The sequence below is a fragment of the Cervus elaphus genome, chromosome 22, assembly GCF_910594005.1.
Source record: "Cervus elaphus chromosome 22, mCerEla1.1, whole genome shotgun sequence".
In the NCBI taxonomy this organism is placed as follows: Eukaryota; Metazoa; Chordata; class Mammalia; order Artiodactyla; family Cervidae; genus Cervus; species Cervus elaphus.
This window is the reverse complement of record NC_057836.1, coordinates 28,198,017-28,212,325: the sequence shown is the minus strand read 5'-3', so window position 1 is coordinate 28,212,325 and position 14,309 is coordinate 28,198,017. Positions and strand designations below refer to the sequence as shown.

At 39.3% G+C, this 14,309-nt stretch overlaps 1 protein-coding gene across 1 annotated transcript in view; it reads left to right on the top strand.

Moving 5' to 3' along the window:
- PLCZ1 (phospholipase C zeta 1) overlaps window positions 1-14,309 on the top strand; it is a 45,280-nt gene that overhangs the window by 4,764 nt on the left and 26,207 nt on the right. Inside the window, exons 4-5 of the mRNA XM_043881856.1 lie at window positions 7,610-7,841; window positions 12,238-12,439. Of these exons, the coding sequence (XP_043737791.1) occupies window positions 7,610-7,841; window positions 12,238-12,439 (434 nt within the window). The remainder of the gene's footprint in view (window positions 1-7,609; window positions 7,842-12,237; window positions 12,440-14,309) is intronic.

Genomic DNA, 14,309 nt, shown 5'->3' with positions numbered 1-14,309 from the left:
TAATTACTGAGTCTTGACTTGAGCAGTAGTTCTCTAAGTTTTTAAAAAATCCCTTTATTAAATTAAAAAAATTATTTTTAATCATTATTTTTAATTTATAGCAGGAAAGATCCCCTGGAGGAGGGTATGGCAACCCACTCCAGTATTCTTGCCTGGAGACTCCCCATGGACAGATTAGCCTGGGGGGCTACAGTTCACGGGGTCACAAAGAGTCTGACACAACTGATAGACTAAGCATAGCGTAACACAGCTCAGGCTGATTTTAGGAAATATCGCCTGTCATTTCAATACACATAGCTAGTCTTAGATTACAGTCTTCACTGTTGGCTGAATATGAAATAGTATCCTTTTCAAGTGCAAGAACTTATGTTTCTCTATATTTGCCACGGTTCTGCTGAACCCAGAAACACAAGCCCCACTGGCTATTGGAGCCAGTGTGTCCTCTGGACAAAAGGTGTGACCTCTGGACAAGGAGTGTGTCCTCTGCACAGCAGCTTGTGTGCCCAAGCTCACTTCTTCAGGCTAGACTCTGAGATATGCACAAAGGCCTTCAGGAAAGACTAAGTCTTAGGTACCTCTGATCACTGTATCTGCATTAGGGCTTCCCAGGTGGTGCTAGTGGTAAAAAACCTGCCTGCCAGTGCTGGAGACCTAAGAGACGCAGCTTCCATCCCTGAAGATCCCCTGGAGGAGGGCGTGGCATCCCACTCCAGTATTCTTGCCTGGAGAATCCCATGGACAGAGAGGCCTGGCAGGCTACAGTGAATGGGCTTGCAAAGAGTCAGAGAAGACTGAAGTGACTTAGCATGCATAACATGCATGCATGCATTAGGGACAGAAGGAAACAGAGAATAAGAAAAGGGGAAAGAACAAGTTGCTTGCTAGTTTAAACTAGTATATCCGTTCAGTTCAGTCACTCAGTCATGTCCAACTCTTAAGACCCCATGGACTGCAGCACACCAGGCTCGCTGTCCATCATCAACTCCTGGAGCTTACTCAAACCCATGTCCATTGAGTCAGTGATCCAATCCAACCATCCCATCCTCTGTTGTCCCCTTCTCCTCCCACCTTCAGTCTTTCCCAGCATCAGGGTCTTTTCAGATGAGTCAGTTCTTCACATCAGGTGGCCAAAATATTGGAGTTCCAGCTTCAGCATCAGTCCTTCCAATGAATATTCAGGGTTGATTTCCTTTAGGACGGACTGGTTGGATCTCCTTGCAGTTCAAGGGACTCTCCGAGTCTCCAATACCACAGTTCAAAAGCATCAATTCTTTGGTGTTCAGCTCTCTTTATAGTCCAACTCTCACATCCACACATGACTACAGGAAAAACCATGGCTTTGATTAGACAGACCTTTGTTGGCAAAGTAATGTCTCTGCTTTTTAATAAGCTGTCTATGTTGGTCATAACTTTTCTTCCAAGGAGCATAAGTTTTCTTCCTTGGAAGAAAAGTATGTCAGAGTTTGAGGAAAAAGTTGCAAGTCATAAGATTTCCTAGACTATATTTTGAATACATTGTTTTTAGGGTAATTTCAGATAGAATTTTAAAATGCTACATTTTATGTTAGAAGTTCTGGCTTTGATAGCTCAGCTTTCTCATCAGATAGATCAGCTTTCTTATAATATCGTTTATTAAGTAACCTTTCATCTTTTTACTAGCAAACTGAGCAGTGGAAATGGTAACAATGTGAAAGACCTTAATTCTGTTTTCTAAAGTGTACTATCAGAATGAGTAACAATAGAATTATTTTAATATGTTCTTTTATCCTCCTGGATTCAATCATTCATTTAAACGTATGATCACTAGGCTCCTAATTTAGGGTGTGCTCAGTTGCTCAGTTATGTCTGACTCTTTGCACCCCCATGTGGCCCCTTGGACCATAGCCTGCCAGGTTCCCCTGTCCATGGAATTTCCCAGACTAGAATACTGGAGAGGGTTCCCATTTCCATCTTCCAGTAATAGGCTTTGGGGATAAAAAAAGAATAAAGTATCTACTTTCATTGGGGTCATAGGTTTAAGGTAAAATATATATTTTATTTCTTTCTTAAATTAAAAAAATTATTCAAACATTTCATTTTTATTTATTTATTTAGTTATTATTGGCTGTACTGCATGAGGGGTGGGTTTAGTTCTCTTACTAGGGCTCAAACCCTGGCTTCCTGCATTAGAAGCATGGTGTCTTAGCCACTAGTCTGCCATGGAAGTCCCCGAAAGATATATTTTAAAATTATACATAAATTGTTTGGGAAAGTTCTTTTTGTAATGCCTTGCAAAGAATAACCACTTAATGAACTTTTATGTTTTTATAAACTAGAGAAAGATGATTTCATTACTCTTTTTTTTTTTTATGTTGTAAACTGTAAATGATTAATATGTAACATTTTGAAAAGCTGTAGTATTCCCTGCAGTGGGCCCTGAGATTTTGCATATTTCCTGTAATATATTTTAAAAGACATCTTTTCCTGATCTCCCTAGTTTTAGGGAGATATTTAGTTCCTTTTTCCAATTAAATGAACATATTTCATCAGAATCATCAAGTTCTGAAGGCCTCAGTCAAACACTCTTATACATACTGTTAGTCACTCAGTCACGTTCACTTCTTTGTGATCCCATGGACTGTAGCCCGCCAAGCTCCTCTGTCCATGGAACTCTCCAGACAAGAATACTAGAGTGGGTTGCCATTTCTTCCTTCAGGGGATCTTCCTGACCCTGGGATTGAACCCAGGTCTCCTTCATTACAGGGAAACTATTTACCATCTGAGCCAACAGGGAAGTCCTATATGTACTAAGGATATGGGAAACAAGTGACAGACTTTGCATCTGAGACAATTCTAGAAGGGATGTGTAAAGGTTTTATTCTGGTATAATAAACCCCAGTAGAGAAGCAGGTATAGAATCTTCTAGGAATCCTAGGTAGGGCTCTCTGACATGACCTGAGGAGAAGACACAGAGAGACATAGGGAAGACTTCGAGAGAAGGACGTTTTTTTGAAGATTAGTAGAAATTCATGCTCATGCACAGTCACTTGGTCATGTCTGACTCTTTGTGACCCCATGGACTGCAGTACATTGGGCTTCTCTGTCCATGGAATTTTCCAGGCAAGAATACTTCAGTGGGTTGCCATTTCCTACTCCAGAGGCTCTTCCCAACCAACTTAAATAAAAAAGAAAACAATATTCCAGACAGAAGAAACAGCCTTTACAATAGCAAGAGGTGGCTTGGTATTTATATTGTAACTGATTCAGAGCACAGTACAGTGTGAAGTGCATGGAAGAGGTGGTGGTGGTGGGTGGGGTGCAAAAACCATGTCTTTGAGGGCCTTGGAGGCCAATAGTTTGGATTTTGTCTTGAAAACAGAGGAGAAACACTGAGAAACACTGAGAGTTAGAGACATCAGACTTGTATTTGACATTAATTTATTTCTGCAAATATACTCTTGTCAACTGAACCAATACCTGCAACCTAAAAGTTGAGAGTTATGTTCTGTTTGATGGGAAGTTTTAGGATTTTGACCCTGGGAGGTAGCATCTAAAGTAATCCTGGGAGAATTGCTCTGAGGAGGCAAGGGGGACCCAGGTTACATAGAAATTTTACAAAAGGTAGGTAGTCTGAATGTCAAAAGATCATTGTAAATAAAAGAAAACCAGATATCAGTGACAGTGAAGTCGCTCAGTCGTGTCCAACTCTTTGCGACCCCATGGTCTGTAGCCTACCAGTCTCCTCCATCCGTGGGACTCTCCAGGCAAGAATACTGGAGTGGGTTGCCATTTCCTTCTCTAGGAGATCTTCCCAACCCAGGGATCGAACCTGGGTCTCCTGCATTGCAGCAGACACTTTACCATCTGAGCCCAGATATCAGTAGTTTAGTGCTTTTCTAAGTATAGAAAGGTGTAAGAGTCTAGGCTCACTGAAATCATTCCTTTGATATGCACCTCAGCTATCTGGGGTCATTAGTCTGTGTTTTCATATCCTCCTCAGGGTTCAACATGGGAAGTGGCTGCAGTCTGATGGCAGGTGTTCTTTCCTTCCTGAGTTCCCTCAGGGCTCACCAGCTCACATTGAAAGAAAGTGAAAGTGAAAGTCGTTCAGTCCTGCCCGACTTTTTGCGACCCCATGGACTTTACAGTCCGTGAGATTCTCCAGGCCAGAATACTGGAATGGGTAGCCTTTCCCTTCTCCAGGGGCTCTTCTCAACCCAGGGATCAAACCCAGTTCTCCCGCATTGCAGGAGGATTTTTTACCAGCTGAGCCACCAGGGAAGCCCAAGAATACTGGAGTGGGTAGCCTATCCCTTCTCCAGTGGATCTTCCTGACCCAGGAATTGAACCGGGGTTTCCTGCATTACAGGTGATTCTTTACCAACTGAGCTATCTGGGAAGCCCCCCGCCAGCTCACATTGGAGGGTTGCAATCACTGATGATATCCTTTGTTTATTGATATGGCAGGAAATATTCCATTTCTTACTTTGAGTATGGGCAATAGTGTATTGTTTTTCTTTCCTTCTTTGGAGTTAGTTCAAGTCCTGGGACTGGTGACAATTGACATATAAAGCTTTTGATCTTCAGTTTTATCCTACAGGGAAGATATTGATACATTGATACCCTATATTAATATTGAGGCTGCTGTTAAGAGGCTCAGTACTCAGATTTGAACCTTCCTTGCTTACCGCTTTTCTTCTTCCCCCTTTTCTTTTGCTGACACTGTGTTCCCCAGGCCTCATCTTTCTTCTCCTTATTACTTATGCTTTGTGCTTTCCTTTTCCTTCTTTACCAAAATTATAACTTCCCATCTCCAATGATAGGTTTCCCTGGTAGCTCAGCTGGTAAAATATCTGCCTGCAGAGTAAGAGACCCCAGTTCGATTCCTGGGTTGGAAGATCCCCTGCAGAAGGAAAAGGCAACCCACTCCAGTATTTTTACTTTAAAAATCCCATGGATAGAGGAACCTGGTGAGTGATAGTCTATGAGGTTGCAAAAGAGTCGGACGTGACTGAGCACACATAAGTACCTCACGGGATGGTGTATGTCATCACCACAGTGAGGATGAGGTTTGAGGCCAATCCAGGTGGTTCAGGGATGCCCTCAGTCTTGAAGAATCTCTAGCATTAATACCTCAGCCTGAAGTTGGGCAAATCTTTCTGGGCAGAGAGCTGCTTATGGGCTGCAAATCTCCTGAGGAACAGGGTTTGCTTCTTTACTTAAACTGGGCAGCCCAGGCCACCAGGTTTTTTTTGGTTTTTTAAATTTGTATTGAGGTATGGTTGCTTTAAAATAGTGCATTAGTTTCTACTCTACAGCAAAGGGAATGAGCGATAAGTACACATATATCCCCCTTTCAGATTTCCTTCTCCCTGTAGGTTCATCACAGAGCACGGAACAGAGTTCCTGCGCTATACAGTATGTTCTCAGTCAGCACAGCCGCTCAGTCGTGTCTGACTCTCTGCGGCCCCATGCATTGCAGCACGCCAGGCCTCCCTGTCCATCACCAACTCCCGGAGTTTACTCAAACTCATGTCCATTGAGTCGGTGATGCCATCCAACCATCTCATCCTCTGTCGTCCCCTTCTCCTGCCTTCAATCTTTCCCAGCATCAGGGTCCTTTCCAATGAGTCAGCTCTTCGCATCAGGTGACCAAAGTATTGGAGTTTCAGCTTCAACATCAGTCCTTCCAATGAATATTCAGGACTGATTTCCTTTAGGATGGACTGGTTGGATCTCCTTGCAGTCCAAGGGACTCTCAAGAGCCTCCTCCAACACCACAGTTCAAAAGCATCAATTCTTCGGCACTCAGCTTTCTTTATAGTCCAACTCTTACATCCATACATGACCACTGGAAAAACCAGAGCCTTGACTAGGTTGATAAAGTAATGTCTCTGCTTTTTAATATTTAGGTTTAGGTTGGTCATAACTTTTCTTCCAAGGATCAAGTGTCTTAGTTTCATGGTTGCAGTCACCATCTGCAGTGATTTTGGAGCCCAAAAAAATAGTCTGTCATTGTTTTCACTGTTTCTCCATCTATTTGCCATAAAGTGTTGGGACCAGAGGCCATGATCTTAGCTTCCTGAATGTTGATTTTTAAGCCAACTTTTTCACTCTCCTCTTTCACTTTCATCAAGAGGCTCTTTAGCTCTTCTTCACTTTCTGCCATAAGGGTGGTGTCATCTGCATATCTGAGGTTATTGATATTTCTCCTGGCAATCTTGATTCCAGCTTGTGCTTCTCCAGCCTAGCGTTTCTCATGATGTACACTGCATAGAAGTTAAATAAGCAGGGTGACAATATACAGCCTTGACGTACTCCTTTCCCTATTTGGAACCAGTCTGTTGTTCCATGTCCAGTGTTAACTGTTGCTTCCTGACCTGCATACAGATTTCTCAAGAGACAGGTAAGGTGGTCTGGTATTCCCATCTCTTTAAGTATTTTCCACAGTTTGTTGTGATCCACACAGTCAAACACTTTGGCATAGTCAATAAAGCAGAATTAGATGTTTTTCTGGAACTCTCTTGCTTTTTCTGTGATCCATTGGATGTTGGCAATTTGATCTCCAGTTCCTCTGCCTTTTCTAAATTCATCTAGAACATTTGGAAGTTCACGGTTCACGTACTGTTGAAGCCTGGCTTGGAGAGTTTTGAGTATTACTTTGCTAGCGTGTGAAATGAGTGCAATTGTGCGGTAGTTTGATCATTCTTTAGCATTGCCTTTCTTTGGGATTGGATGAAAACTGATCTTTTCCAGTCCTGTGGCCACTGCTGAATTTTCCAAATTTGCTGTCATATTGAGTGCAGCACTTTCACAGTATTATCTTTTAGGATTTGAAATAGCTCAACTGGAATTCCATCACCTCCACTAGCTTTGTTCGTAGTAATGCTTCCTGAGGCCCACTCGACTTCACACTCCAGGATGTCTGGCTCTAGGCGAGTGATCATATCATCATGATCATCTGAGTCATGAAGATCTTTTTTGTACAGTTCTTCTGTGTATTCTTGCCACCTTTTCTTAATATCTTCTGCTTCTGTTAGGTCCGTAGCCTTTCTGTCCTTTATTGTACCTATCTTTGCTTGAAATGTTCCCTTGGTAGTATCTATAATTTTCTTGAAGAGATCTCTAGTCCTTCGCATTCTATTGTTTTCCTCTATTTCTTTGTATTGATAACTGAGAAAGGCTTTCTTATCTCTCCTTGCTGTTCTTTGGAACTCTGCATTCAAATGGGTATGTGTTCTCATTAGTTATCTATTTTATACATTAAAAAGGAATGGAATTGCGTCATTTGTAGAGATGTGGCTGGACCTAGAGACTGTCATACAAAGTAAGTCAGAAAGAGAAAAACAAATATCGTATATTAACACATATATGTGCAATCCAATCTATTTGCAAAGCAGAAGTAGTAAAAGAGAATCAGGCCACCAGGTTTTAAGTGGTAATTATCCACTCGTCATTCCCAAGCTCTGGCATCATTTCATGCAGTTTTATATATTTATCTACAATAAGAATCCAATGTAACTTCTTTTCAGGATAAGTTGGTATATATGTTACACAACTACTCTAACATTTTTGTTTTGTGTATTTTTTACATTTGAAATGTGAGCCCACCAGTAAATTTTTTTAGTAGGATAATGACAGGCTGCAACAAGGAAGAATCACCATAGAAGAATTTAGAACAATTTATCGAATTATTACATACAGAGAAGAAATTATTGAGATTTTCAACACGTATTCTGAAAACCGGAAAATTCTTTTAGAAAAGAACCTGGTCCAGTTTTTGATGCGAGAGCAGTATACGCTTGACTTCAGTGAAAGTATTGCTTCTGAGATCATTCAGAAATATGAGCCTATTGAAGAAGGTATGACTGTACTTCAGAGTTTTAAATATTTGTATGCAAACTGGTTTTTATTAATAGCAGTTATCAACTTCAAACTTGATTGGGTCAAATTTCTCCTGGGTAATACTATATATATTGACAGTTTTAATTTTGTAACTTACAGACAGCATACATACCTTTTAGAAAGCTATGTTGTGTAACCACGACTTTCTTTCATTGTCCAGTTCCTTTTAATTGTTTCTGTACCTCTCAAGTGTTCAGAGATGAACTTAGGCAGGGAAAACAAGATGAGGAACCTGTTATAATAAGTACCATAATGGAAGACAGGGTCCTGAGATTCATTAATAAGATAAAAACCCAGGTGTAGGTAGTTTTCCATTTTTATGTATTATTGACAAAATATAGAATATTAAACTAGCTAAATGAAAACAGTTCTAGGAGGAGATAAAACATTGTAAAAGCATTCATTTCACCGTTGTTTACACTTAATTGTCTACATTTCATAAACATTAAAACATTTTTGCTTTTCTTTCATTTTCCTATGCAATCATCTGGTTTAAGTCCATTGACCATTTTGGCTAGTGATCTCTTGTATAGTTTTTGATCTTTGTTTCATCTTTAATGGGTAAAACACTTCGATTTTTTCCATTTATACTTATTTTTAAATAAAAAATAATGACATAATATAATATAATATTCATATAGTTGCAGAAAAAGCACTATTAAAGCATGCTGTTTAACCCTACAGAGATTAATAGAATAGCTCAGAATATTTATTTAACAAGGGCTATATGAAAGTGCAGGACTTCTCAGGAGGCACTAGTGGTAAAGAACTCACCTGCCAATGCAGGAGATATGAGATGTGAGTTCAATCCCTGGGTCGGGAAGATCCCCTGGAGGAGAGCGTGCAACCCACTCTGGTATTCTTGCCTGGAGAATCCCATGGACAGAAGAGTCTGGCAGTCTACAGTCCGTAGTGTTGCAAAGAGTCAAACAAGATGAAGTGACTTAGCAGGCACGCACGCATGTAAAAGCCCAAGTTCTGCCTTTGCAAACTGGTTTATGGCTCCCAGTGCTTAACATATGATGATATGGGTTCTAAGAAAACAAAACATCCCTTCATGGACTCATACTTCCTGATTTACTGAAGTATTTATCTGTGGCAACCAAGCATTTTTCTAGGAGCTGAGGATACAGTGGAGAGTGAGGCAAACTAAGTTATATTCCTGATAAGGGTTGGAAGGAGACTGACAATAAATAATTAAACATACAGATAGATAGTTTTAGAGAGTACTATGTACTGTGGAAAAAATAAAACAGAGAGTAGACAACCCACAAGGTCTAGCTCAGGTGAGTGTTTAGGAGAGTCCTTCATGGGGAATGTAACATTTGAGCTGAGATAAAAATGATGAGAAAGAATTAGTCATGTGACAAAATGGAAGAAGGGTCTGAGGTCTAGGCAAGGGAAGTGTTGGACCTGAGGTGGAGAAGCAAGGCACAGGAAGAGGACAGTGTGGTTCGAATCTGGAGAGATCGGCAGGGATCAATTCATGTTGGTCTCGTTGGTCATAAGCTAGATTTTGGCTCATGACTCAGTAGCACATAAAGACTTTGGATGCTTCTAAGCATCGTTGTGGTAAGACGGAAGATAGTGCTAGTAAGAGTTTGATCTCCACTAAAACTTGCAAGTTTGCAGGAAGATAAAGAGCTTGTATCAGAATGTAAAACAAGTACGTCTGTAAGCACATCTGATGAGTCCAGATGCTGAGTCTTTACTTTCAATTACAAAGACTTTCCCTAAGAAAGTAGTGAATTGATTTATGTTTTGGTTCAAGCTCTTTATATCATTGCCACCTGGAAACAACCAGTTCACAGACATGTACTTTATGGCCCTGTTCCAGTGAAGATTTTTAAAACACTGACTTTGGAATTGTTACCCTTGGGTGGTAAATTAAGTGTTTGTTGTTTAGTCGCTAAATTGTGTCTGACTCTTTTGCGACCCCATGGACTGTAGCCCATCAGGCACCTTTGTTCATGGGATTTCCCAGGCAAGAATACTGGAGTGGGTTGCATTTCCTCCTCCAGGGGATCTGTCCAACCAGGGATCGAACCCAGGTCTCCTGCACTGCAGGAGGATTCTTTACAGTTTAAGCCACTAGGGAAGCCCAACTTAAAAGGTGCAAAGGCATAGTGGAATGGTGCCACTGACATTTTGGAATTGTGTTTACATTTTAACTGTGATATTATACTGTATCCATTTCTTCTTTTGAGTCTTCCTCTGCTTCCATTCGATCTTCCCTGGTAGGTCAGACAGTAAAGTGTCTGCCTACAATGTGGGAGGCCCGGGTTCCATCCCTGGGTCGGGAAGATCCCCTGGAGAAGGAAATGGCAACCCACTCCACTATTCTTGCCTGGAAAATCCCATGGACTGAGGATCCTGGAAGGCTACAGTCCCTGGGGTCGCAAAGAGTCCGACACGACTGAGCGACTTCACTTTCACTTTCTACTTCCATTCAGACAGTTTTGCACACAGGCAAGACCACTCATTTCATTTACATGACTATTGATCACTTTAGAGACTTATTGGGGCCAATTTGAATTATGAACTTATAGTCCCAAATGCTGCTAAGTTTCTCAAGCTTGTCCCACAGTGATATGTGACATGTACCAAATGAGGAGAACCTCATTTTATTTTAAATGTAAAAATCCATCAGATTAACTATCATCTCAGTCTGGTAGTTTTTAAGGGCATAACATGAGTTCGTTTTTTATTCCATTACCAAAGATATTTACTTAGTTAATAGTTCAAAGAGCTATAAGCCAATCACTGGTAATTGCACTGGGAAGAAGAATAAATTCATGCAAATCATTACAATTATGATATACGAAGCATTTGCCCCATACACTTGCATGTTTCTAATTTGCATAGCTTTGAAATAGAGAGTTTAGTTTGCATCACTATAAACATTTTATGTATTTTCTTCTAGCTTTTATTTTTTTAAAGTAAGATTGTAATAGTATTTTGAATGCTGGCTTTTTTGTTTTTATGATGTCATAAACATTTACTTAATGTCACTATGTATTTTTTTCTGATACATTATTTGTAATGTCTGCTTAGTATTGTATCATATTTTGAGATTTAATCTCTTTCCTCCCCTCGCCCCATTTATTTTGCTTTTATAAATAATGCTAGTATGAGCATTCTTGCATATCAAGCTTTGTCTGAGTCTCTATTTCTGTAGTTTAAATTCCCAGAAATAAAATTCTTTGCCAAGAACCACTCACTAAAGTGAATACTCACACCAACTTTTAATATGAGGCAAACTGGGTTATCAGCAACAAAAGCAACGGTAACTAACCTTTATAGATCTAATATGCAGCGCTAGTATGCACGAATGGATGTTATGATTGCCAGCATTCCTAAGACAGGGAGAGGTTAACAGGCTCGTCATATAACAAATAAATGAATTTAACCCAAGCTGTCTCATTCCAGAGCCAGTGTTCTGCTTAAATAGATAATTTTGGTATATATGATACAGTGCAAAAAAGTTCACAGATCATTTGCTAAAGATAATAATATGCAAATGACTCAGTAATTCAATTCATAGGAATGCACCCAATAGAAACATGTACATATTTGCACCAAAAGATATATACTGGTTATTTATAGCAGTATAGTTTTGTAAATAGCCCCAAACTGGAAATTATCTAAATGCTCATCAAGAATAGAATTGATAAATTGTGGTATATTCACACAATGGAGAGCTATACAAAAAATAGGAATAAAAAATATCTGTGTGCCACTATAAGAATAAATCTTATAAACAATGTTAAGTAAAACAAACCAGTCACAAAAAATACATATTGTGTGAGTTCACTTATGTAAACACAAAAACTAAAGAAAACTAATCTATGCTTCTAGAAGCCATACCACTGAATATACTTGGCAGTTGGGGATTGGGGTATGGAGGAAAACTAGAAAGTTATAAGGCGGCAGTCTTCTGGGGTGCTATCGTGTTCTGTTCTTTGACCTTGGTGTTGGTTACATGGATGGTTAGCTTGTGGAAATTCATGAATCTATGACACATGTCCTTTTCTTGTATATATTTTAATTATTTGAAAAAAATTTTTAAACACGCAGGTCTTTGTTGGCTATTTTAAATATAGTAGTCTTGTATATATTTTTTAAACATTAAAAAAACAACAGAGATGATTAAGTACTATTTAGTGTACTTAAATGTTGATATGAAAGAACTAAAAATAAAAACCTTAGAAAAATTTGTTTCCAAAGAAACTTGAATAGATCAGTATTAATTCTAAATGAATACTTTAGAAACATGCTCTGCTGCTAAGTTTAAAGTGAAATGTAATTTTTATACTATTTATGATATTTCTGCATTCTTTTTATTTTTTATAGTTAAACAAGCACACCAGATGTCATTTGAAGGTTTTAGAAGATACATGGATTCATCTGAATGTCTGATATTTAATAATGAGTATGGTCATGTTTACCAAGATATGACTCATCCATTGACTGATTATTTTATTTCAAGTTCACATAATACGTACTTGATATCTGACCAATTATGGGGACCAAGTGACCTTTGGGGATATGTAAGGTATTTCTTTTGATTTTTTAATCTATTACATTTTAAAAATGTTTGAAAGGTCTTAGTGGTTTCTACCCCAGTAGGCTGTAATTCACAGTAAAGGAAGGCAGTGCACGCTACAAAAACCAGAGGGTAGAGAATTTTGATTGGTGCGTATCTTGAATATCCAACCTTTGAGTGGTTGTATACTTTATTCAGTGTATTGTTATCATGCATGTGTGCATGCATGCTAAGTCGCTCAGTCATGTCCGACTCTGTGTGACGCTATGGACTGCAGCCTGCCAGGCTCCTCTGTCCATGGGATTCTCCAGGCAAGAATACTGGAGTGCATTGCCATGCCCTCCTCTAGGGGATCTTCCTGACCCAGGGATCGAACCTGTGTCTCATACATCTCCTGCATTGGCAGGTGGGTTCTTCCCCATCAGTGCCACCTGGGAAGCCGTTCTAATCCTGTCTGCCAACCTCCTCTCCCTGGTTATTGGCCCTTTGAAGATTCCTGAACAATTTGGATATTTTGTGTAGGAAAAATGTGAAGAAGACTTTTAAAATCTTATTTAGCTATTCAGAGCATCCTGTACTTTAAAGAAAAAAATATGGTCAAAATTAATTCTCAGATATCTCCATGCCAAAAGAAAAACAGTAGCATTTATAGATAATAATACATATGTTTATATGTCAGCCGACTTACATAGATTAAAGGCAGTCTATGTTGCACCTTTAATTTTGTTTTCTACGATGTATCATATACTGCTCATACCAATTTAGCCTTCAGTTTTAGTTTAGTCAGTCCACTGAAGATACAGTGGTGAGCAAGATTTTCGAAGTGGTTACACTCGTTTGTTCATGAGTATAGACAGATAATAAAGAGGGAAACAAATCAGTATTTCAAGGGACTGAATCATATGAACCAGGGTAAAGTGACAGAAGGTAACTGTGGGGTAAGGGATGCTCCTTTTAATTGAAGGTTCAGGAAAGGCTTCTCAAGAGAGTATAGCTGTGGTTTGAGTGATAATAAAGAAGTTTCAGATCTAGTAGGAAGGGAAGAAGTAATAATGCTTGGCATGTTTACAAGAAAGACAGCAAGTGTGGGTATAAATGAGTGAATGGAGAAGGAAGAGAGGTGAATTAGAGGAAACAGGCAAGTTTATGAGGCTCTTGGAGACCATGGAAGGGAGAATGGATTTAATCTGGTTGCATAGGGAAGTCAATGGAGGGGTTTTCCTTAGGAAAATGTCATAATTTAATTTATTCTTTACTGTGGAGGAAAGACTGATGGTGAAAGTGTAGAGGTAGGAGATGCTTTGAGAAAATATTGTCGCAGTCCATGGATGATGGTGATCTAGATGGTTAATTCATGAGGCAGCGGTTGAGACACATGGTTGAATTTGAAATATTTTAGGGGACAGAGCCAACAAGGTAATTTACCAGGCAATCTGAAGAGAGGTATGAGGGGAAGGGGGTATCAGAATTTGGGGCCTGATAACCTAGAATGTGATGACATTATGGGCAGAGATGGTGAAGCCATTGTAGGGTGTGATTCAAAAGCAAAAGTTCCGTGATGTCCATGTTCAGTTTGAGATATTGATTAGTTATCAAAGGGCTAGGCAAGATAGTCAGTTGGGTATATGTATCTGGGGTTTAGAAGAAGTATCTAGGTTGGAAAAATAAGCTTGGAAGCCCTTGGCATATATATGCCATTCAAAGCTATGTGATTGGGTGATATTACTTAGGAAAAATCATAGAAAAGATATAATCCCATAATAACATCAAACTTACAAGTTAATATTGCTTCTATAATAAAATCTAAGTAAATACATAAATCCACAAATTCAGAAATATACACACTTAAAATCCTGTAAGGATAAGCCCATTCATAGCT